This window comes from Cornus florida, unplaced genomic scaffold, assembly GCF_030987335.1.
Source record: "Cornus florida cultivar Cherokee Brave unplaced genomic scaffold, ASM3098733v1 CherokeeBrave_3.0.0_Hap2_Chr08, whole genome shotgun sequence".
NCBI classification, from domain to species: domain Eukaryota; kingdom Viridiplantae; phylum Streptophyta; class Magnoliopsida; order Cornales; family Cornaceae; genus Cornus; species Cornus florida.
In genome coordinates, this window is record NW_026775578.1 from 83,783,195 (window position 1) to 83,808,514 (window position 25,320).

General features: G+C 35.6%; 1 protein-coding gene across 1 annotated transcript; it reads left to right on the plus strand.

The window, feature by feature from the left end:
* Positions 1–4,587: 4,587 nt before the first annotated feature.
* LOC132268231 (uncharacterized) lies at positions 4,588–18,976 on the plus strand. Its single transcript, XM_059769044.1, has 2 exons — positions 4,588–4,881; positions 16,815–18,976. Exon 2 carries the CDS (start codon positions 16,866–16,868, stop codon positions 18,813–18,815), a length of 1,950 nt encoding a protein of 649 aa, XP_059625027.1. The 5' UTR covers positions 4,588–4,881; positions 16,815–16,865; the 3' UTR covers positions 18,816–18,976.
* Positions 18,977–25,320: the final 6,344 nt, after the last annotated feature.

The window sequence follows — 25,320 nt, forward strand, 5'->3', positions numbered from 1 at the left end:
TTAAATCCAAAAGGCAAGTTATTATCTACTTTTCCCCTTTGAATTAATAAATTAATTGTTTAGTTTATTTATATGCATAGAGACCAGGTTAGGAGGTTAATAAATTATTAATTTTAGTTTATTAAATTAATGAAATTTTAATTTTATGGGATGGTATATATTTATTTATTATCCTATGAAATTATTAAAGGCTGAAAATAATTAAACAAAGTCTTTAGGGTTTTTTTTAGAATTTTCTAGATTTTTCCGGGGCTTTTCTGCAATTTCCGGCGAGACTCCGGCGAGGTTTCCGGCTACCGGATGTGGGGGAGATGACCGGAGTGATCCGGTGTGATGCGGCGTACTTCAGGGTGCGTGCGCGCGTATCCTGGGCCTTAGATGAATCTGATTGATCCGGTGCACCGCGGTCCATGTTACCGCGGTACACCCGAATCGTTAACCCTTGGATTAGGTGAGATGAGATGAAGTGATCCTGTGTAGCGCACCCACAGCAAGTCAATACAGCCAACCAACCAGGAGGTGCCACGTCTGCAGGAGACTTAAACGCGCACGTGGGAGCGCGTGAGCGCGCGAAGCTGATGCCAGACGCGTGTGGAGGCGCGTGCAAGCGCGTGGGAGAGTGGGGAAGGTTGGGCTGCGCGTGGGGGAGCTTAGGGGGGCGCGTGGGGGCGCGTGAGGGGCCCTGTCAGCTGCTAGAAATTACCAGAATACCCCTAGGGCCTGTTTTGTAAATTCCAGAACCTTAAACTTGGAGTTTTAGGGCCTGTGTTGGTAGTTACGGGTTTAACGGGACACGAAATTATTATTTTATTACCCGTTAATTATTATTATGGCCGATTAATCTGTTCTAAACATTTATTGGCGCGTTCCAGTACGGATATGACTGTGATTCATTTAACGACATTGTTAAATATAGATGGTGTTATTATTTTATTAAATGGTATTAATCATTGCTTTTAAATTAAATAATGCCATGGTTTTGGTAATATAAATTATCCATTTTATATTATGGGATGTTTATATTGTTAATTATATATAAACCATGATTATTATGCTGTGTGCATTTCAGAGAATAAATGGACTGTTTAAATTATGTCACATTTATATTATATGGATGTGTTGCCATATAGAACCATGTGAGCTGGCTAATACGTTATGTCACATTTAAGTTTATACCTTATGCATTCGTTGCGATAGACAGATGTGTGGCTGTCGGGGTAGGTGGTTTAATATTATTGGCATGTATTGCCTAATTGACATACTCAGTATATCTATTCATATTATTGGCATGTGTTGCCTATTTGATATGCTCAGTATATTCATTAGTACATTGAGATGTGTTATCACTGTGTAGTTCTTTACAGTCTGTGTTGTCAGTACCGTGCACCATGTATAATAGCTGATTTCCCGGGTAGGGAAATGCGACACTTAACCACCTAGTGTGAGTCTAAGTGATCACCGTGTTTTCTGGTTGAGGTCATGTTATACATTGGATAGTTCCATTAGATAGTATACAGATATAGTACTCATCCGGATATAAATGATTAATTTATTTGATTCTCCGATTTGGGTCATAGTAGAGAGGACTTGCTCGTGGGGTTGACCCACCATTGTTGTTATTTCATGATACGGTCAGTACCCGTTCCAAGGTTGAGGCTAGCCGTGTGGGACCACCATCCGAATTCATCTACTCTTACGATCCAGTTCAGGGTAGAAGTTTTATGTACTACTTCAGTTTCAGTTTTTATTGACTTTTGACGTTGAACTCTCAGGATTTATATTTAGGGATCCTTAACATATGATTTCCAAGTTATAACAGAGTACTGTATTAAATAAAGGATGGATGGATGTTTTATTATTTAGTGTTCCTTTCCTGTCTAAATTCTTTTATTATTATCATTTTGTATTCCATGCTTGTATATTGCCAATTGTTTTGATATCCCTCGTTTTTCGTGTATAAGCCTGATCAACTTATGCGTGGAAAATGTTGGGGGTGTCACACTTATGGTATAGTTTATACCTTTAAGCTAATGGATGGAACGATAGGAAAGTAATCAACTTTGCATGCGGTTAACAGATAGAAATGATTAAATTGTGTTTTTTTTGTTTTAACAATTTAATGGACTGTAGCATGGACTCTAAACATACTGTTAGGCTGTATTAGAACCCACACGGCAGAATTAATATTTTTATGCTAATGGATTTAACAGTAGTGAAGTTTAAACAATCTTGCACGTTGTTAACGGGTATGAATGATTAAATTATTTAATTGTGTTTTAACAATTTAACGGACTGTAGTATGATTTATAAATCTTGTTTTGGATGCATAATAGGATCATTTAATTATCAGACTTGATTTATGCTTACTCTGGATTTTAATTGCTGAGATATTAAACTCTGTTTTGTAATTACATGGATAAATGTTTTGGATTCTAATTGCTGAACTATTAAACTTTGTTCTGTCAATTACATGGATTACTGTTGTGGATTTTAATTGCTGAACTACTATATTATGTTCTGTGATTACATGGATGTTAGGGATGCACCGGTATGGGACGGTGGCATGCTAGGGATGGTTTAGCTCAAAAGGCTAATTCCTACCTCTTCTGGATTTTAATTGATGAACTACTTTACCGGTTCTATCAATTATATGGATTTTGTGGATTATATGCACCGGTATGGGATGATGGCATATTAGGTTTGGATTAGATCAAAATGCTAACTCCTACCTATTCTGGATTTAGGAAATGGATTTAATATTAACATTTAAATCCTAATTAAATGTCGTGTCTTGGTAACGAACAGTTAAGCTGCACTTCATTGGTTTTTGATGGAATTTATATATATATTTATGGTACCACGATATGAGCTTGAGTCTTAGGATCGTTGGTTAGGAAGCGTATATGCAATGGGATGCATAGCTGGTTATGATGGTTGAGGTATACTATGTTGGGTCTAGGTACTCATGCCCACCTTTGGGTGCGTTTTTGCATGTTGCCTTCTATTCAGGTTGAGACCCCCATTGTAGTCCAGTGAGAGTCATTTAGTGTGGATATATATATGTATGGTCTAGATAGATATTGTTGAGATATCTATGATGTATTTGCGTATCGGGTCTCTGTTTGGATTGTAATTAGAAGATAACTTGTTCGTGGGCCTGACCCACTATTATTTTTCGGGTATCGGACAGTTCCAGTTTTAGAGCTTGTTCGTGCTGAGCAGAGACGGTCACTCATTCTTCTAATTGCGTAGGACTGTTATTTATATTTAGTTTTTGATCTCCTTGTTTAGTTTAGTTTAACTTCAGTTGGGTTTTGAATAAGGGTCCACTAGATGGATTTTCGAGTTGTAATTGTATTAGATGTACTAGAATAACTCTTATATATAAAATTTATTCTGAGGTTTCTATTATTGGATTATCATTTTAGTTTTCTTTAAGCAAATTTTTTTTTTATTCCTATTTATCATAATTGTATTCTGTGTTCGTTTATTGCCATTTGTTTTTTATATCCTCGGGTGTTCGGGCATGAGCCTGACCAACCTACATCTGGATATCCGAGGGTATCACATTAATCAATTTTATTAAATAAGGAAACAAGTAGCACCTAAAGAGGCATATTTCTTGATAACAAAAAAGTAAGTCAAATTACAAAGAGGGTATTTGGGACTTTAACAATAATTCTTGATGTATTTGTAATTATTTTGTTTAAATCTATCAAATTGAAAATTAGACTTTTAAAATAGACCATTTTGTTATTTTGAACTCCTAACTTTATCTATGTGTAGTTTTCCCTAAATATTATTTGTTATGAACTAGAAAGAAAAAAAAAATTTATTCACTTGATAACAACAATGATTCAATCAACAACTTTTCTCTTCACTTTTATTAAATATTATTTATAGACCCATTTTAACAATATACATTAAACTTGCAAAAAAAAAAAAAAAAAATTTATTATTTGTTATGAATTAGAAAGAAAAAAAAAATTATTCACTTGACAACAACAATGATTCAATTTTATTGCATATTATTTATAGACCCATTTTAACAATATACATTAAACTTGCAAAAAAAAAAAAAAAATTCTTACAATGATTTTATGTTATTTTTAAATTTTAATTTTACATTTCTAGTTTGGCCCCCACCGATTAAAAATTTATGGATCCGCCCCTATCGGTATGCATAGGGCATTGGTTGCCACAGTGGTGGAGTTTGATATATATATATATGTATATATATATATATATATATATATATATATATATATTTTGGCTAACGGTCATTTTGGTCAAATAAAAGGACCTATAAATGCTAATATACTTTAATAATTTAAATGAGTTAATTCAAAAGTTAAAGGGCAATTAGATACTCTTATCATGATTGGAGTATTGTTGTTTAAATTTACAAACTTGAGGGAACAATTGGATCACTACCTGTTCTTATTGCAAACTTGAGGGGTGTAAGTACAAATTACCCAATATATTATAAATATTATTATATATAAGGGTAAAAACAATTAAAACTTTTACTTTCCTTATTTCCTAACTAACATAATAAATTTAAGGGCTTATTCTCTACTCTTTTATTCAACCAAAAAAAGAAAAAAAAAAAAAAAAAAAGGAAAAAAAGGTGAATCGACACGTCGCCGTTCCGACATCTAATACTTGAACCAATATATCTATACTTTTCTATTTTTTATTTTCCAATTACCAAATCAATTTGTGGAAAAACCCTAATTCCGTCGATTCAGTTTCAGCCTCGCATTACCTATCTCTCTCTCCCCCCCTCTCTCTATCTCTCTATCTCTCTCTGAAGTTCTTCAATCGTCATTCTGAAGGAACCACGATCTCTTGATTGATCCATTCGTTTATCCGCAAGAGGTTAGTCTATCCATCTTTCTTTCTCTCGATTTTTTTGGTTGATCTCAGATTTCGCACATTGAGTCTTGTCGAAGAGTTTCTCCGTGTTTGGTTCTGTGCATGATGTTCGCTGATTCGAATCTCTCGTAATTTCAATTGAATTTGTGTTTTTCTTTTTCTTTTTTTAATAATTTTTTTATTTTATATATATATATATATATATATATATATATATATTTCTTTGTGAATTGGGATTGGCGATTCTGTTTCTGCATATATAGAGAAGATTGGACAGATCTTCAGCCAACTTTGGTGCTTTGTGATCCTATCGTGAAAGTTTTTCCATTACTTTGTTGCTGTGAATATATAAACTTCTTTGACTTTTCTATTTATGAATGTTTCTGTTAGAATTTAAGCAGAGAGGGATAGTTGCTTTAGAATTGCTAGCGCGCATGATGTTTGGGTGATTTGATTTCCCATCCAATTTGGTTTCGTTTGCTCGAGCAATTATCTCTCAGCACCATCAGTGCATCGTCCATTTTCTGGCATGAATATGGAGGGAAGCCAATTTTCTTTGAAACCCAGAAATTGACACTATGGACCAGCAACCCTTGTTCAGGAGCTAGAAGTTGATCCACTCAGTGGATAAAATGCTGGTTTGGTCGAGGGCTTCCAAATATGTATCAGAAGAAGAGGAAGCATCTGACACCTTCCACTTAAAATAACCAAGTAGTGCTATTCTCTCCTCCGGGGAGTGGACTCCTTGCAATGAGCCCACTTCACTTTGTAGAATTAAGGGGACTGCACAGGTGTTTTGTAGCGCTAAAGTCAGGACATTCATTTGAGAGAAAGGTATATGATGGGTTTTAAGTCAGGACATTCATTTGAGAGAAAGGTATATGATGGGACCCTAAGTTTGCAAGTTAGCAATTAATTTGGGGTGAGTTACTTGTCCTGTCTGAATTTTTGATACTTGAAGAGCTCACTATTAATTATGGGACCCTAATGCTAAAGGAATCCCCTCAATTATGAAGGATAGACTACAGGTACAGTAGTACAACGACAATAGTGGCAAGAACTGATATATGGTGAAAGATATATTAAAAGATGGCTTCTGTATAGGAGAGGGAACCTACATATATATGGTGATAATGCAATTATACTAAATTAGATGCATACCGTCTTGTCATTGTAGTTTTTATGGTGGTGGTTTTCACATATCTTTCTATACATTCCCATACTATAGAGAAAGACATAACAAGGACGTAACGTATATCCATACTCATATGTTTGTTGTGTATGTAAATAGATATATATGTTACAGACACACAATATGATAACTCGTCATATACTCACATGGCCACTCCGTTAATAAAATGCTTTTCCTTTTGGCCTTTTTTTTTTTAATGCAACAAAATTTTATATTTAACTTTATTTTTTATTTTTTCACAATTATACTTTTTATTTTTTATTTTTGATAAGTATCACAGTTATACTTTTTTCATGATAATAGAAATTGTTATCCCATTTTCAACCTTCAATAGTCATATTTTAGCATATATTTGAGCAAAGTTGGCCATTTATTTAAAATTAGAATTTTACTTTTAGATTATGGAAATAGAATTTTATGTTCAAATGTTGGATAAGTCCACAATGTGTTGAACATTTGTCAATTTGAGCATGCATTAGATCCGAAAATTTTTAAGAATTCGCATAATTTGGAACTTTGAAAGGAAGTTCGAAAAATTGATAGATCAGCATTGTTAAGTGCCACTGTGTGAATATTGATTTGAATTGAAGTTATCATTGTATTTAAGAAATACGGTTTTCTATGTGGTACATCATGAATAATTTTGAAATGAATTCTTTATTTTAATGTATAATATTTTATTTTTCTTTTATTCTCATGTGGTCCTGAACAACATGAGAAAATTAAATATTGTTGACATGTATAAAGTACGTGAAGAAAAGGGGTGGATTCTTTTTCCTTGGCAAGAGACACACCTACTTGCTCCTATGGAGACTTGAACCCTTGACCTTTTACTTTTTAAGGCAAGGAAGTACCACTAGACTACAACATTTGGTGGTAAAAATGGTGGATTTTGCGTAGGGAAAATTTGATTTTTATATGTGGCAATTTGTGGCTAAGCAAATTGTAAATTGTAAGGATAATTTTTTTCCTATATAACAACGGGTACTATATACTTTTGAGATTTTTCCATTGATATGTTTGTAACGTTATTGTTTATGAAACCTCAACCAGAACTTCAATTCTTAAGGAACGCTAGAATTGGGTATTTTACAACTGTAATTTCCTAAAGACTTTGACTTATCAAAAAAAAATAATAATAAATAAATTCCTGAAGACTTTGATTTTTTTTTTTTTATAAGTAAAAATATATTAGAAAAACGTTCAAAAGGAGAACGCGTCCCTAATACAAGAAGAAAAAAAGGTCCAAGGACCAATAGAAAATAGAATCTAAGAGATCAAAGAAATCATCAATCGAGGAGCATGTATTTCCTCTTACATAACAGAACAAAGAACGAAGAATAAGAATTTTTAAATTAGCTAAAGACGATTCTTTTTCTTCAAAGGATCTGTTATTCCTCTCACGCCACAAACACCACCAGACACAATGTGGAATAATCTTTCAATAATCACGAGCTTGTTCTTTAACAGGACACCTTTTCCAAGCGTTAATCAATTGTGAGGAGTGCTTAGGCAGTACCCAAAAAATGCCAAACATGCAAAAAATAAAACTCCAACAATCATACGCCACAGGACAATGCAAAAGAATGTGATCCATGGATTTACTATCAGCTTTACATAAACAACACCAATTAACAATGATGTTGCCTCTCTTTCTCAAATTGTCCAATGTCAAAATCTTTCCCAATGTGGCAGTCCAAACAAAGAATGCGATTCGAAGAGGAGCTTTAGAACACTAAACAGACTTCTAAGGGAACTCAGGACCAACGAAATTGGACAAACAGAAGAACATAGATTGGACGCCATACCGACCATGAGCTAAAGGAACCCACAAAATATCATCACACCCTCTGCCAATATCCTTCTGCCTATACAAGGTATCCAAAAAAACACAAGCTTCCTCCATTTCCCAATCCTGAAAGGGCCGCCTAAACCGCACATCCCACGTAACTCCATTGTTATCAAGTTAATAACAATCAATCACGTGGACATGCTTATTGGCTGCAATACTGTAAAGTCTAGGAAATGAGTGAGACAGCAACTGATCGCCGCACCAAAGGTCCTCCCAAAAACGAACATGTCTGCCATCACGAACTTTGAATCTAATATGTGTGGAGAAAACATCCCAGCCCTTCCGAATGAATTTTCACACACAAATGCCTCCCGTAATAGTGACTGGAAGAGATGACCAGCCCCCACTCTCCTCACCAAAACGACATGAGACAACTCTACTCCACTGACGATGACGTTCCCTTCCAAATCTCCATAACCACTTTCCCAAGAGAGCACGATTAAAAGGAACGATTTTTCGAATGCCTAACCCGCCTAATCTCAACGGTTGGCAGACTTGATCCCAATTAACAAGATGATACTTAAACTCCTCTCCCCTTCCACCCCAGAGAAAATTCCTCTGAATTTTTTCAATCCTTTCAGCAACAGAGCATGGACTTTAAAACAAAGATAAAAAATAGGTAGGAAGGGATGAGAGAGTACTCTTAATGAGTGTGACTTTCCCCCCTTTAGATAGATACTGCTTTTTCCATCCTGCTAATCTTTTCGCATATCTATTAATCACTGGATCCCAATTCCCAACTTGTGTAGAAGAAACTCTCAAAGGCAATCCTAAGTAAGGAAGAGGAAAAGTACCAACTTCACACCCTAGGACAGCAGTTAAGGAGGAAATATCTGGGACATCCCCCACTGGGACAAGCACACTCTTTCCGACATTAATCTTTAACCCAGAAACCGCTTGGAAGCAAGCAAGAATGTACCTTAGATATCTGAGTTGAGAAACTTCAGCATCACAAAATACCAATGTATCATCCGCAAACAACAAATGGGAAATTTGCATCTGATGTTCAACATCTCTGCCAATTCTGAACCCCCTGATGTAACCCAAATCTTTCACTTTTCTCATTAACCTGCTCAGACCTTCCATGACAATAAGGAAAAGAAAAGACGATAATGGATCTCCTTGTCGCTGACCACGTGAGCTAGCAAAAAAACCCGCAGGTGAACCATTCACGAGCACAGAAAACATAACTAACGAGATACAAGTTTCAATCCATTATATCCACCTTTCACCAAACCCCATCCTCTAAAGCAGATACAGAACAAACTTCCAATTAACATGATCATAAGCTTTCTCAATATCAAGCTTACACAAAACTCGAGGAACCCCACTTTTTAATCTAGAGTCAACACATTCCCCTGCAATAAGAACAGAATCTAAAATCTGCCTCCCACCATCAAAAGCATTCCGTGATTTTAAAAGGAGACCATCCAAAACATTACTGATCCTAGAGACAAGAACCTTGGCAATAAGCTTATACAAACATCCAATTAAGCTAATTGGCCGAAAGTCCTTAATATTTGAGGCACCGCCCTTCTTGGGAATGAGAGCAATAAAAGATGCATTCAGAGATTTCTTAAATGTGCCATGAGAATAAAAATCCTGAAAGGTGCCCATCACCTCAGCTTACACCACCTCCCAATTCTCCTTACGAAACCGCATATTAAACCCATCTGGCCTTGGAGCTTTGTCTCCGTTACAACTAGAAAGTGCCTTAAGCACTTCCTCCTCCATGAATGGAATCTCAATTCTATCACTATCCAACGCAGAAATAGAATTAAATGGGAGACCATCAAAAGTAGGTCTCCAATCCAAAGACTCAGTGTAGAGCTGCTGATAAAAAGAAGCGATTCCCCCGCGCATCTTGTCCTCCCTCCACAATTCAGAACTATTGACCCGGATACGCCCGATGTGATTACATCTTCTGTGAGCATTGGCAAGTCTATGAAAGAACTTTGTATTACGATTCCCATCTTTTAACCACAAAGCCCGAAACTTCTGGCGCCACGAAATCTCCTCCATAAGAGCAATCTCAGCAAAAACCGCTTGGCAAGAGGCTCTTTTAGATCGTAATGATTCTCCACTCCGTCCTACCTCATCAAGACTATTGAGCTCAGCGATATCAACAAGAACTCTATTCTTCTTCCATTCAAGATTCCCAAACACTTCTTTATTCCATCTCTTTAACTCAGTTGTAAGAAATTGAAACTTTCTAGCTAACACATAACTAGCAGAGCCTGTGAAATTCGCTTTCTCCCACCAAGACTGAACCTTCCCTTGAAAGTCCTCGGATTTAAGCTATATGTTTTCAAAGCGGAAAGGAGTGCGTCTAAAACTCAAGCCACCACAATCAAGAATTAAAGGCACATGATTAGATGTGACTATAACCAACACAGCCTGAGAGACATCCGGGAAATGCTCTTCCCGCGCCTCAGAAATCAGAAATCTATCCAATCGGGAAAAAGTAACCGGTTCCCTACCATTAGACCAAGTAAAGGCCGCTCCTTCCAATGGTAGGTCAATAAGGAAATTACTGTCAATGAAACTTGAAAACATGGTCATTTTTGAAAACTTTGATTTTTTATTTTTGTTTATTTTTATTTATCACCAATTATTCACACACAACTTGAAAATCTGTGAATTTCAATGTTGTTTTAGAGGGCATTTTTCGTTCATAGTGACATTTTCAATTTGAAGCATCAATGCTCTATAATTTTATTTTATTTTTTTGATAAGTACAATGCTCTTTTTTTTTTTTTTTTTTAAAGTAGAGTAGGGCCCCTAAACACTCGAAGAGTCCAAAAGATCAACAAGCTCCTCCAAAGACTTGCAATTTCTCCCAAGAACCCAACAAAAAAGGGAACCAATAATGGAGAACTTTAGTGTTCCAATAGGATTCTCCTTTCCTTCAAAGGATCTCCTATTCCTTTTGAGCCATAAGCACCACTAGATGCACAAAGGCGTAACCCTCCAGAAATCACGAACTTGGGCCCCCCATTGTACAACCTCTCCAAGCCTCAACCAAGGTTCTGGAAGATCTGGGCATATAACCCATTGAACCCCAAACAAAACCAACATCAAAATCCAGCAGTCCCGGGCCACTGGGCAATGCAAAAAAAGGGTGATAAACCGTTTCCTCATCATTCTTGCACATGTAACACCAATTGACCACTATTTGATTCCTCCTCTTCAAGTCATCTTGAGTCCAGATCTTCCCCAAAGTAGAAGTCCACGCAAAGAATGCCACTTTGAGAGTGGCGTTTGAACGCTAAATGGCCCTCCAAGGAAAGGACGTCCCTGGGGCTTCCGACAAACACTGATAAAAAGACCTAACATCAAAGTGACCCTTAGAAGAAGGAATCCACACCCAAAGATCTGAAACCTCACCCATTATCTCCTAGCGATAAAGCAGCTCCTAAAAACCAAAAGCATCCTCAATCTCCCAATCTTGAAAACTCCTCCAAAATTGCACATCCAGACCGTTCTTCCACCATCAAGACGATAGTAGTCGACCACCAAGGTTTGTCTATCTGTAGCAATCCGGAATAGTCTCGGGGAAGTGACGACAGGAAAACGATTGCCACGTCAAACGTCCTCCCAAAAACGAATCCTCCTTCCATCCTTAAATCGAAATCATGTGTTTGGAAAATTCATTCCCACCCTTCCGAATGAATTTCTAAACCCGAACACCAAGGGAGTCTCCCCTCAGAAGAAAACCAACCTCCTCTCGCCTCCCAAATCTACTCACAAATCATCCTCCTCCACAGCCTATGCTTCTACACCCCAAATCTCCAGAGCCACTTCCCCAAAAGAGCCTTATTGAAAGGCACCAGTCTTCCAATACCCAAACCGCCCTTCTGAAGCGGAGTGCAAACTTGCTCCCAACAAACCAAATGGAGCTTGAATTCCTCCCCCATATAATCCCATGGAATGTTCTGCTGCAACCTCTCAACCCCCTCAGCCACAGAAATGGGAATCTGGAATAAAGAAAGGAAATAAGTAGGAAGGCTCGATAGAGTGCTCTTTATTAGAGTGACCCTCCCCTGTTTAGAGAGATATTGCTTCTCCATCCAACCAACCTCTTCTCAAACTTCTCAACCTCCCAACTTCTCTCCCTCCTGGATGAAACCCCAAGAGGGAGCCCCAGATGAGAAATGGGGAAAGAGCCAATACTGCACCCTATAATATGAGCAAGAGTGAAAATCTCAGGAACCTCCCCAACTACACTCTTTCCCACGTTCACCTTTAAGCCCTAAACAACTTGAAACCAAATCAAAACACATCTCAAGTATCTCATTTAAGACATCTGCATCACTAAAACTAACTTGTCATCTGCAAACATCAAATGAGAGATCTCCAATTGACTAGCAGCATCCCTACCCACCCTGAAACCTCTCAAAAAACCCAGATCAGCATCCTTACCCACCCTTAAATATATTTTACGAGACTGAATGTTATAACACTTTTATTAGGATTCTAAAGTATAATAATTATTGACCGTGTGAAACTATGAACAAGTTATATATATTTTATGTGTTCGGTTATAGACTTATGTTTTACATACCCTTTCTCAGTTCCTAGATATTTCATACTACTATATTATTATGCATTTTGCATTCGAGAGTTCTTGTTTTCCTGAATTTTGGAGCGTATTCCTGGTTCTTCTCTGATTTTGCATATTTTCGGCAACATGTGTTTCGTTTGTATTGGCTTGCATAAATTCAATTCACAGGCTATTGGGCTTACGTGCTTGCGTCCTTAACTTCTTTTTTCCTTGGCTGATAAAAGAAGTTAAGGATCCATTATCAAATGTATTAGTAGCGCTACAAAAACTTGCGTGCTTCTACGCTGCACTTAAATTCTTTCTGTTTTGAAAATTGAAGGATTATAGATCGTAACCCTAGGCTCTGATAGTTGAGTACAATGTCCCAGTCTATAAGAACTAGAGGGGTGTGAATAGGTGTTGCTAAATGGACTTTAACATGAATTTAAAACCATGTATAATGAAAATTTGAATTTCAACTAACAATTAAGCTAGTAAAAATCATTCACAATGCAAATATAAAGCAAGCAATAAATAGATCATCCACACATGGAATTGCTTTTTACATTGATGGGGAAAAAATATGTGGCCTAGTGCAAGCAGGTCAAGAATCCCAATGCAATCTGCTGCTTCTTTAGCACAATGATTACAATGGCTAGTATAGTTTGTTCTTCATAGTTGTGTGTAGATGTTTCTATTGTGGAAGAATTTTTGGAGTACTTGGATTGTGTGATGATCAACACTAATGCTCCGTTTGGTTGGAGGGATGGAAAAATAGATGGAAGGGGGAGGGTGAGGGATGGATGATGCATCCCTGGGGAAGGGAATTTGTCTCCCTCACTTTTTGTTTGGTTGGATGGAATGGATAAGAGAAAGGATAGAGGTGATGACGCTTTTTATTTTTTATTTTTTTATGTTTGGTTGGAAGGAATGGAATGAGGGTTTTTATATTATTTTTACCAATATACCCTCATTATTGACATCTCACTGGGTTTGGGAAGGTTAAAAATGTAAATTAAGAAAAATATTGGTACTTTTCATTATTCTCTCTCTTCCTCCCAAATTTCGGCGGATAGAAACATGTGAAGCAAGGAGGGATGCTTCATCCCTTTTTGCTTCCTCCCTCTCTTCCCTTCCCTCCAACCAAACACGGAGACTTTTCTTTTATCCCCCCTCTCATCCATCCCTCCTCAATCCTTCCTCCCTCCCAACCAAACATAGCATAAGTCATACACTCGCCATTTAAGTATATGATGATGAATACAAAAACGAAGAGAACTATAACAATTGAAATGCTTGAATGCACTCAATATGATTGTATATGCTTGAGTTACGTTATCCTTGTACATAGATGTGTTAGGTTTTTCTGAAACCATAAGATGTCTATATAGAGATAGAAGCATAGAAGGATTAAGGTTGAAAGAGTTTGAATCCTATTTGGATACTTCTCATTTCAAGTTTCACTTGGTCGAAGTCAATTTTGATCTTTCGAAATTACTCCAGTAGCCTTCTATTGATCAGTTGTGTTGGATTTCGAAAATTACAACTTCAACAATTTTATGCATTTTAAAAGTAAATTTTATGAACCAAAACATGTTTTTTTGAAAACTCCTAGTGTGGTTAAATCATGAATGCATATGAATCATAAGCGCCCCCCCCCTCCTCCTGATCTCTGTCTCTGTTGTAGCTTTCAATTTCACTTTTTCCCTTGAAGAGGTAACTCGTCTAACTAACCTAGCTTTTGAAATATAATCAAAAGATAAAATTAAAATAGGGACCCAAAGTTTGGAACAAAACTAGTTACTAAGCCCTGTTGACCTGAAAAAAGGTTTTCTTTTGTTTCCTGCTATGTTTACTGTTATGTTTTCTTCCATTTCTTTAGCTGACCAGAACTTTTCCAGAAAGAAAACTTTGAACCATAACTGCTTGTTTCCTAATCTGAGATTCCCAAGGGGGCTGTTATTCTATGTTGTGATTAGAACTGGTACTGAATAATTTGAGATGGATTCGGACAGAGACAAAGTGACGTCGTGATATCTTCAAGGATTGCATGCCATTTACAATTTCAGCTTTTGCACCTGATTTTTTTTTCCTTCTAATAAACATACTTTCAGTATTTCTTTATTACCATTGCATTTTAATATTATAGTCGATCTCTGTTGTAACTGATGTATTAATTTATAGAGTAAAGTGCTGAATCTTCTATAAAAAAATGATAAAGTGAGGTTCTTAAAGCTAAGTCTATAATCCTTTTGTTAAAGATTGTCAATCTTTCGTTCTGCATTTTAATTCTTCTCAATTAATTCCCTTGGCAGATCACGTTGACCTTGTGGTCAATATATTTGCTAAGGGATTTCTTCACTTAATAGAATTACTTAATTAATTCCATGCGTCAACATTATTCACATTTTCTTTTGCTATTGGAGAAATTTGTATACCTGTTCCTTTAGTCAATTTATTGTTTAGAATTATCCATGCTCCTCGTAGGTGTTGTTTATAACTCAATTAAACGCTTAATGCTGAACGGATTAAGTGTTTATCCAATTAAGCGTGTTTGATAACGCAATTTAAGTATCACTGAAAACGGTAAGCGCCACTTAAAATGGGATGAAAATTTAAGTGACAGACCCTGAATGCTTAACGCTGAAAATTCAAAAAAATATAAAAGCATATCTTTTTTAATTACCACTTAAAAACTTAGGCACTTAAAATTCAGCTTATGAGATCTCAGTTTTATTGTTCCTTCTCTCTTCTCAGTGGTCAATTTGGAATCTGATTGTAAATATTTTCTACCTCAGCAATTTCTCAAATCGCTGATATTCTCTGACCATTGCAGAGCTCAAATTATGAGTGGGATCAGAAATGGGTTTTTCTCAAAATTGGTTGGGCTTCCCTTTACTTGATTTTGGGGGTTGGGGGGAAGGAAAAGAGAAACAGTCCCTTTAAAAAGGCAAAAAAGAATGATAATTTGTTTTCCCCCAAAAGGGAACACTTCCTGATGCTTAAATGCAGTATATATTTTTATTTATTTATATTTTGTATTGAGACTGTTGTAGCATATGCCAATATGAACAGTTTATGAAGTATCATGGATTATTGTAGTAGCCCTAGCGGGAGATAGAAGCCATAAAAATATTTACGTTCTAGATCCTAAGGTACAGAAACTGAACATATGATGTACACATGTAAGATTCTAAGGTACTGAAATTGAACATACTTATAAACTGAACGTACTTATAAAAAAAATATAGGTAATGAAACTGAACATGATATAAACCATTGGAAGCTATGTAGTATGGTTTCTTTTGATAAGTAGAAGCTATGCAGTATGCTTAATGAACTTTTAAACTCTTCTGGAATCAACTCCAGATGATGGTCTTGGTTTACAATGGAATTCCCCACCCTTTTTTTTTTTTCCCCCTTCTGTAAATTCCAACCCCCCCTCCTTTTTCTTCTCCTCCTCCTCCTCCTCCTCCTCCTCCTCCCTCTTCTAAGTCCAAAAATAAATTATTAACAAAGTCTATGGTTTCCACCAGAATGAGACACCAAGTAAAAAACCATACAAGACATTGCAGAATTATAGCAGGACTTTGGCAATTTTGAGAAGCCGTCGAACCAAAAGTGTTAGGTTAAATCATTCCCCAAACACTTCTTCCTTCTTCTAGACTGTACGAGCAAGTATGATATACAAAGAAGCGAAATATGATGGCAAATTGACCAGAACCCTGCAAGGACTACACTTCTTCTTTACCCCCGTTCCAAAGTAATTAAATAATGAAAAATATGAAACTTCATTTAAGCTGTATTTCCAGAAAGATTAGATAACAAGAACAGATTGAATAGTTGGAAGAACACAGTCTGTTGGAGTGCAGCTTATGTTCATTGTCTGATCCTGATGATTAACTATACTTGCCCAGGTTTGTTTGTTTTTTCAGTATTTAGGTATCAATAAATTCTTTTTTCTTTTTACTTTTTACTTGTCAAAAAATAAATATATAATTTTTTTTTTTTGCCTTTTAGAATTATAAGCTGCTTTTTTGGTTAACAACTGTTGATTTAAGTAGCAATGCTTTTTCTCTTTTGCAAATGCACACATGCAATGCTGTATTCCCATTGTATTGATCCTGTGGAATTTGACCCATTAACATCACAGAGTTATTATAATGTATTTATGTATGATGCATATATGGTTTTGAGTCGGGATGCAATGGTGAGGAACTGAGTAGGAGGCTTAAATTGTTATCCAGAATGGAGTCATTATCTTAAACATCACTGGATATGTGCGTTATTTGATTTTACACTTTCATTTCTCAATAACTAAAAAATAAGATGTAATTTGAACATTGCAGGTTTTATAACAATAAACGTTGCAAATACTGTAGCAATTTGATTTCGAGGAGATGTCTTCGGCATCCAGATCAAAGTCCAAGGACAAAAAGGCTACCAAGGAACCACAGAAGGTTTCTTCCAAGCCCTCAGTACACACTAACACTGGTAGTAGTATTGCAGCTAGTGGATACAATCCACTTTTGGGAACATTCCATACACTTGAGACAGCACCGGTAGCTTCTACTCAACCTCTTCATGTAAATGGTCGTTTCCAGAACATAGATGAGACAGATGACCATCTTGGGAACTCATTTGGAACTGTGGTTGAGTGCGATACTGTTTCCAACAATGGTAGCTGGTCTGGCGAGTCAGAAGATCACAAAGATAAAGTATCTCATCCTCCTCTTCGTCAAGAGGCCATACCAGGAGCTGAAAATGACAAGCGAGAAAAAATCCGTCAAAAAAACGAGAGGAAGCATCAGCGTCAGAAAGAGAGGCGAGCCCAAGAGTTGCATGAGCGATGTAGTGGCTATCTCATGTCTAGAAAGCTGGAAGCACTTGCTCAACAGCTAGTGGCAATGGGATTTTCTTCAGAACGGGCAACAATGGCTCTTATTTTGAATGAAGGCAAAGTAGAGGAATCAGTGGCATGGCTATTTGAAGGGAGTGAAGAAGCAGATAAAAATTGGGAGCACAACCTTGATGGTGGGAGCAATTTAAAAATTGACATATCGGAGGAGCTAGCACGGGTTGCAGATATGGAGACTACATATAACTGCTCTAAGCAGGAGGTTGAAAGAGCGGTTGTTGCCTGTGAGGGTGATCTTGAGAAAGCAGCAGAAACCTTGAGGGTGCAGAAGAATGACCCACAGTTTGCCGCACAGAAGCAAGAAGAAACTGGTGACCCTCCAACTGTTACTAGTGGCAAGCTTTCAGTAGATTTTAGTCAGAATTTATTGAGGGCACAACCAAAATACAATTCGTCTACTACCATGCAACAGAAACGGGATGACAAAGATTTCAATTATACAAAATCATCCGTTGTGGCCACAACTTCTGTGGAATCCATGAGCAAAAACGTACAGCCTTCAAGGAGAGCTCAGCCAAAAATGGAGTGGGCAAAACCGCAACAAACTGCAATGCCAGCAGAGAAAAGATGGTTGAGTTCAGGATCAAACCCTTCAGTTTCTTTTTCTGTGGCATCTCCTTTGCAGGCAACAGCTGCACCAGCCAAGATGGAAACCCGATATGCGGCAGTTGGAAATGAATTGAAGAACCTTCAGCTGGGAGCAGTGAGGGAACCAGTTGTAGTGATGCAACGACCCCAACAACTCAATACAAAGCAGCCCCCTGCGACGAGCATAAGCTCATCCCCTCCAGGGACGGCCAGTAATTGGTATCCTGCCAGTATAGAAACAATGAAGCCTAATGGATTTTTACCACAAATTCCCAGCACTAGAAGCCTTAGCCCAAACGATCTAGGTTCTAATCAGTTGTATAACCAACTCCAGTATCAACGTCAGCATTTTGTGTCTAGTAGTAGCTCAATGGAGTCCCCAGTATCAGCCCGAGCAAATGGTAGAATGCGTACATCTCCTACACTTGCAGCGGCTTCCTCTCTTGGACTTTTCTCAGGTTTGGGTTCAAATGGTTCATCAGGGTCATCATCACCTGTAGACTGGAACACTGGTGGCTCAATACTGCAGTTGGATTACTCTAACATAGACTGGACTTTGGATCGGGGTACTTCTGGCCCAAGGTCAATCGAGATGTGGCAGGGCATGAGTTCTGTTATGCAAAACAACACTCATGTGTTTGATTCCTATAATTCCAGAGTGAGCGCTAAGACTGCCATGAGACCACCTTTGTCCAACGGGAATGGTGTTCCAATGGCGGGTTTGCAGGATGGAGTAGCGTCGTCTGAAACATCTGCCGGTGGTTCGCGTGAGTGGGCTTCTCCCTTCGAAGAGAAAGACCTTTTTAGTTTACCCAGACAGTTTGTTTCTTCTCCCTCTCTGTAGGTTGTGCCAGAGAGGAGTCCAAGAATAAAATAAAAAAAAGAAAAAGGACAAGGAAATGTGCTTGGATTTGTTATTTGTGTTGGTTCTTTTGGCGCTGCAGTGTTGATGATTGTTGGTGATCAACCTTTAGTGGAAAAAGCATCTAAAAGTTTTTTTTTGTTTTTTGGGCTTCACACACTCAAACACACACACACAGCAGAGATCACTTCAAATGCTGTAATGGGAAAACGGCATAGTGAGGCTCTGTTTCAGCCTGCCCCGAACATTTTGAAAACCTCTGGGAGCATAGTGTCCAATGATCTTTTGGGTTTTTAGCGTAATCATAGGGCAATCACAACCAACAACGTAAGTCTTTTTTCCACGAACAGCACAATTCCTGACCTGAGTTAAATCACGTGTTAGGGATATGATGTCTCAATAATTGACAAAATTGTTTTTATACCCTCCATTAAAATATATTATCTTAGCCTTGCGAGTTCAAATGATCAAGAGACTTGACAAAATTATTTTTATACTCTATTAAAAAATATTATTATTTTAGCCTTGTGAAATCAAATAAGCAAGAGACTGCTCTCAGCCTCTTTTCCACGGGTGAGGGATAAGGATCAAAATCCTCAAAATTTCATCGCCTTAACTTAATATACAAATACATAAATAAATATACTTTTTATATACTCTCTTTTTCTCACACGAAGCGTCTTTTCCACGGGTGAGGGATATGGATCAGAATCCTCAAAATTTCATTGCCTTGACTTAATATACAAATACATAAATAAATATACTTTTTATATACTTTTTTTCTCACACGAATTATATGTGACGTTCTAACTTTTTCGTAACATGTATGATGTAAAGTTTTTAACATAACAACTTAAACTTAACCGTGTTTCAAACACGAATTACATTCCTACTTTCTAACATGTATTACATGAAACTTTTAACCTAACGTAACAACTTAAACGTAACCTGTTATAAAGTTTTTTTTTTTAAAAAATAATAATTTAAACGTAATGTGTTTCAAACGCGAATTATATGTGACATCCCAACTTACTTTCTTGTAGCATGTATCACATGTTAATTTTACGTGACTTAAATAAAAAAAACATGACATGAATCAAACCCGAATTAACATGACATCTCAACTTCTCATAACATGTATCGCGTGTTATTTTTTATGATTTGATAACCCAACTGAAATAATACACGAATCTCTAACTCTAGAATCACTAGAAATGAAGAAGAATCGTTCAAATTTCTAAATGATGTAGTCAATGAGAACAAATAAAAGGATTTATTTTGTTAGACGTCTCAAATTTGGCATACTGATACAAAAATTTTGTTTTTCAATATTTTACCTTTCTCAATTTTACTCATCGGCTGGTAGCGCAGGACAAGATTTTTATTCACGGGTTGAAGTCTTAATGGGACAATTGAAAAGATAAGATGACCACTTAAAATGATAGTATCTACGCACTTTAGTAGAGGATTTTGGCGATTGCGAAAAAGGGTCAGGAATGACCACCATTTATAGATTCTTTTTTACTTTTTTCAAGGACTTCGGAATTGTGAAAATGGTGGAAGAACTATAGTGCTTGAACAGAGAATAAGTAAACGGGATTGCAGTAACCGAAGAAAAATTACACAGTAACATCTAACGAAAGTACAATTATGATAAACTAACTACATTAAACTAAGTGCTGAATTGATATGAAAGAACTGTGTTACAGTAGAATGAAATAAAATGTCAGACACTAAGGGGTCAGTGGCCTAATAACAGGGACGGAGCCAGAATTTTTGTTCAGGGGACATATTATACACTAAATAAATATAAATTAATATTTATGAAGTATATATACATAAAGAGAAATAGTTGGATAAATATAGATAGAGATTGATATTTTTGGAATGAGATAATTCAATAAATTACATATATAGAATATAATGAAACAATTTAAGAATTTTTTTTAAGAAAACATATAGAGTATATAAGGGAAGGAGAAATTTGAGGGGGGCACTTTTACACATTTTCAAAAATTATATACCTATTATAGGAAAAAATATATATAAAATAAGGAAAGAAAAGGAGGTCAGGATTTCAAGTAATGTCAAAAGGAGGTCAGGATTTCAAAAGGAGGTCAGGATTTCAAGTAATGTCAGCCCATTTCCTACAAACCAACCATCTATCATTATTCCTAGGACTTAAATATTTTTGAAAAAGGTGTTCTACCTAATTTTACATCTCCAACTGGTTGTTTGATGAGTCTGCTTCTGTTTGAATATCTGACTTTTCTAAAATGAGCCCTGAATGGTGTTTTCTTGCCATGCTGAATATTTGGCTTGAACTTTTGGACATAGGGATGCCTTAGGTTATGTTTGGTAGGCGTGGAATTAGGGTTTTAGAATTCGAATTGGTTGAATTAAAAAAAACAACTCACAAAATTGAATAAAAAATTTCTCCAATTTTAATTCCAATTCCAAGGCACCAATTACATGCCGTCAAACATAGCCTTACATTATTTTGATGACACTACCCTTTTGGGCTCACTTGTATTTTTAGGATGTTAAGTGAGGAGAAAGATTATTGATGATACTTTTTGTTTTATATACTTGGAAACCATATTGACTCTATCTTCACTGCTAATGTGACCAATAACATATGAACGCTTCTATAATTATAATTTTTTTTTGATTTTATAACTAAAGATGACTTCTTGTTATTGGGCCACATCAATTACTTTAACACACTGGTGAAGAAGAAATTATTACTTAGTCCCAACCAATCAGGAAGCAACACAAACAACAAGCTGATTAAAAATGGACACATTTACTTATTTATCACTTTCTGATTCACCCATATAAATATTTATCCTATTTGATTCGTAATTGCTTTCATGAATGTAGACTTTGATTCTTGATTATGGTGGTGACCTGGTCTTTGTAATTCTTGGTTTATAAGTGGATTGATATCTGGTTTCTTGGGTGATTTTTATTTATTTATGATTATTATTATATATATATTTTTTATGGATATCTTTATTTGGTTTGTTATATATTCATTAATGATTAATATTTGAATATTAAATTCACGAAGACGTGCAATTTGTGACAAATGTTGGATTGTTAAACCCTTTTAAAGCATATGGACCAAGGAAGCCTAGTTAGTTAATTCGCGTATGATACGCGAATTAAACGCGTACGTACGAATTTTGAAAAAATATTTTCGTTTGTCGATTAGAGTTGAAAGATACAGTAAAATATGCGTTTTTTTCATTACCTCGTATCTAACGCGTTTATTCGTTTTAGTCGCTCCGTTTAATTCGTAACCTAATTATTTTCTTTTCTTTTCTTTTCGTTCACAAACTTCACGCTTCTAATAACCTATTTTTCTGAAATACAAATTACTGTCTTTTCTACCCTTTTTTTGCTTCTATAACCATTATCTTTCGCGCTATCAAAATAATATTATTTGTTGTGCAATCTTGGGGAAGGTTGTGACCATTCTCTCACTCAGTTGTTCTACATTCAAGGTATCACTTTCTTTTTTTTAATCTCTTATTGTTGTCACTCCATTGTATGATCATTAATCAAAATAATGAAATATATATATATATATATATACTTGTGGAATACTATAATCTTGAAGAATTATAAGTTTTTATTGATGTTTGTAGATATTTATAGATTTTTTTATTTTGTTGTGAGATTTTTTAAATTTTGTTTGTATCTTTATTGTTATTATTTTAGAAGTTTGTAAATCACCACACTCCCTAGATGTTTTAGTAGAGTATCACATTATATACTTATGAATTTATTATAAATATATAGGCTATTAAGGAAAGATGGGAAAAAAGAGGGATGCATTTTGGGATCACGTTGAACAATTACAAGGTCGTTTCATTTGTAAGTACTGTAACTTAAACTATCCTGGAGGTATTTCAAAAGTCAAATCACACTTATCTGGGGTAAAAGGTAGAGGCATTGAAATTTGTTCAAAAGTACCTCAAGAGGTTCAAGCAGCTGCATTTTTAGCAATTGGTGGTCCGAACAAAAAAAATAAAACTACAGTTACCCCAATTAATGTTGAGCAAGGTGGGTCTGTTAATTTTTCCTCTTCATCTTCAAAGGGCTTACAACAATCTACCATGCCAGAAACAATTAAGAAGATGGACAAGAGTGAGGTGGATAAAAAACTTGCCAAGCACATTATTTTGAATAATATTTCATTTAATGTGGTTCAGACTCAATCTTTTATTGATTTCATGAAAAGTGTTGCTGAATTTGGGTTAACATACAAATTACCTAGTTACTCAACTTTACGCACAAAGCTAATACTAGATTCTAAGACAAAAGTAGAGGCATACATCGGGACTGTGAAGAAAACTTGGGTTGCTACAGGTTGCATACTAATGTCAGATATATGGAGTGATATGAAGCAACGTGCCTTTATCAGCATAATTGCATATTCACCTGGTGGGGCAGTATTTATGAATTCATTTGAAATTTCAAAGGATAAAAAAATAGGTGTTTATCTAAAAGATATTATGTCATCAATAATTGAAGATATTGGACCTAATCACGCTGTGCAATTCATTACTGATAATGCATCAAATTTTGAATCAGCTGGTGACATGCTTATTGGTAAGTACCCTCGTATGTATAAAACACGATGTGCTGCTCATGGGATTCAGCTACTATCGAAAGATATTTATTCTGAAGTTTTGTGGATACATGATATTATTGATGATGCAAAATTAATTGTGACATATTTGTACAAGCACATTATTATTTTGTCATTAATGAGAGAGCACACAAATAATAAAGAACTCAAACATCCTTGTGCGACTAGATTTGCCTCCAATTTTTTGATGGTTCAATCAATTTTAGAAGTTGAAGATGGATTGTGATTACTTGTGGCATCTTCTGAATGGAGGGGGTTGGATTACAACAAAAGAGGGATGGGACTAAAGGTTGCTAGTATTATTCAAAGTGTTGAGTTTTGGAGTAAAGGGAAAGAAGTAATACAAACTCTGGAGCCTTTAGTTAGAGTTCTTCGTTTGGTTGATGGAGATGGTTCAACTGCAGGATATTTGTATGAGGCGATGGAAAGGGCAAAAGAAACTATTAAACAACGTTGTTGTATTAATCAAGCTAATTACATGCAGATATGGGTGTTATTTGAAAAACGGAGAATTGAAAATGTAATCCACCCAATACATGCAACTGCTGCATTTTTAAATCCTGCCTTCATGTGTAGCGAGGACTTCAGAGAAAATCGTGAAATGAAAGACGGTATAGATTTTATATTAGGAAATTTTATTATTGAAGAAGAAAAGGAAGATTTTATTCGAGAACTGCAATTTTACCGTATGAAGACCACAACTTTATTCACAAATACAGCAAAGACAATGTTGAAAACATCTCATCCTCGTAAGTTTTTATTTTTAATTTTTAAAATATCTTGTTAAAATTATAATAAGCTTTATATATTTAGTTTTATTATTATTATTATTATTTTTTATTATGTGTAGGAGTTTGGTGGGATTATTGTGGGGATTGTCTTCCTGTGCTACAAAAGTATGCCATTCGTATATTTAGTCAGCCTTGCAGTTCTTCTTCATGTGAGAGAAATTGGAGTGCTTGGGAAGCTTCGCAAACAAAGAAAAGGAATAGGTTGTCACCTACAATGTTGGACAATCTTGTGTACGTAAGAATGAACACAATGATGATGGAAAAATTCAAGACACTCGAAGCACAAGATTTGGAGCCAATTAATCTTGACAAACTTAGTGATAATCTTGAATATGTTGATCATGAAGAATTGGAGGATTATTCCTTAGAGCCAACAGATGACGTTTCTAGTGATACAGTCACCAATAATGAAGATTTTTCTTGGTTAGATGGTGTTATCTAAATTTAGAACAATTTTTTATTTTTATTTTGGGTAACATAGTTGATTATTTGAATTAGAATTTTTTTCATTAATTTTGTGATGAAATTGATCGTGTTATGGACATATGGTTATTGTTTCATTATATTTAGATAGTTTATTTATTTATTTATTTTTTATGATTATTGTGATAGTGTCAATTGTAATATATTTATTTTATTATTTGTTACATATTATTTATTTTCCTTACAAATATATGATATATAAGAAAATAATAAGATGTGTATAGCCGAATTTTTTATCCCGAATTTCTAGTGTATATAACGTATTATACACGTACGTATCCGTATTCATATTTTTACGTTTCCGTATCTTTGTGCCGAATTTTTTAAACGTATTTTTTGAAAAATATCGAATTATACTCGTACGTTTCCGTACCCGTATTTTTTCCGTACTGTATTTTACTAACTATGCAAGGAAGCACCCAATATTTAATGATTAATATTTAAATTCATTAATGAATTAGAATATAACAAACCAAATAAGGATATCCATAAATAATAATAATAATAATAATAATAATAAATTAATAAATAAATAAAAATCACCCAAGAAACC

What these genes read in the sequence shown, in the direction of transcription:
- LOC132268231 (XM_059769044.1), top strand. Translation starts at nt 16,866, where the DNA reads ATGTCTTCGGCATCCAGATCAAAGTCCAAGGACAAAAAGGCTACCAAG.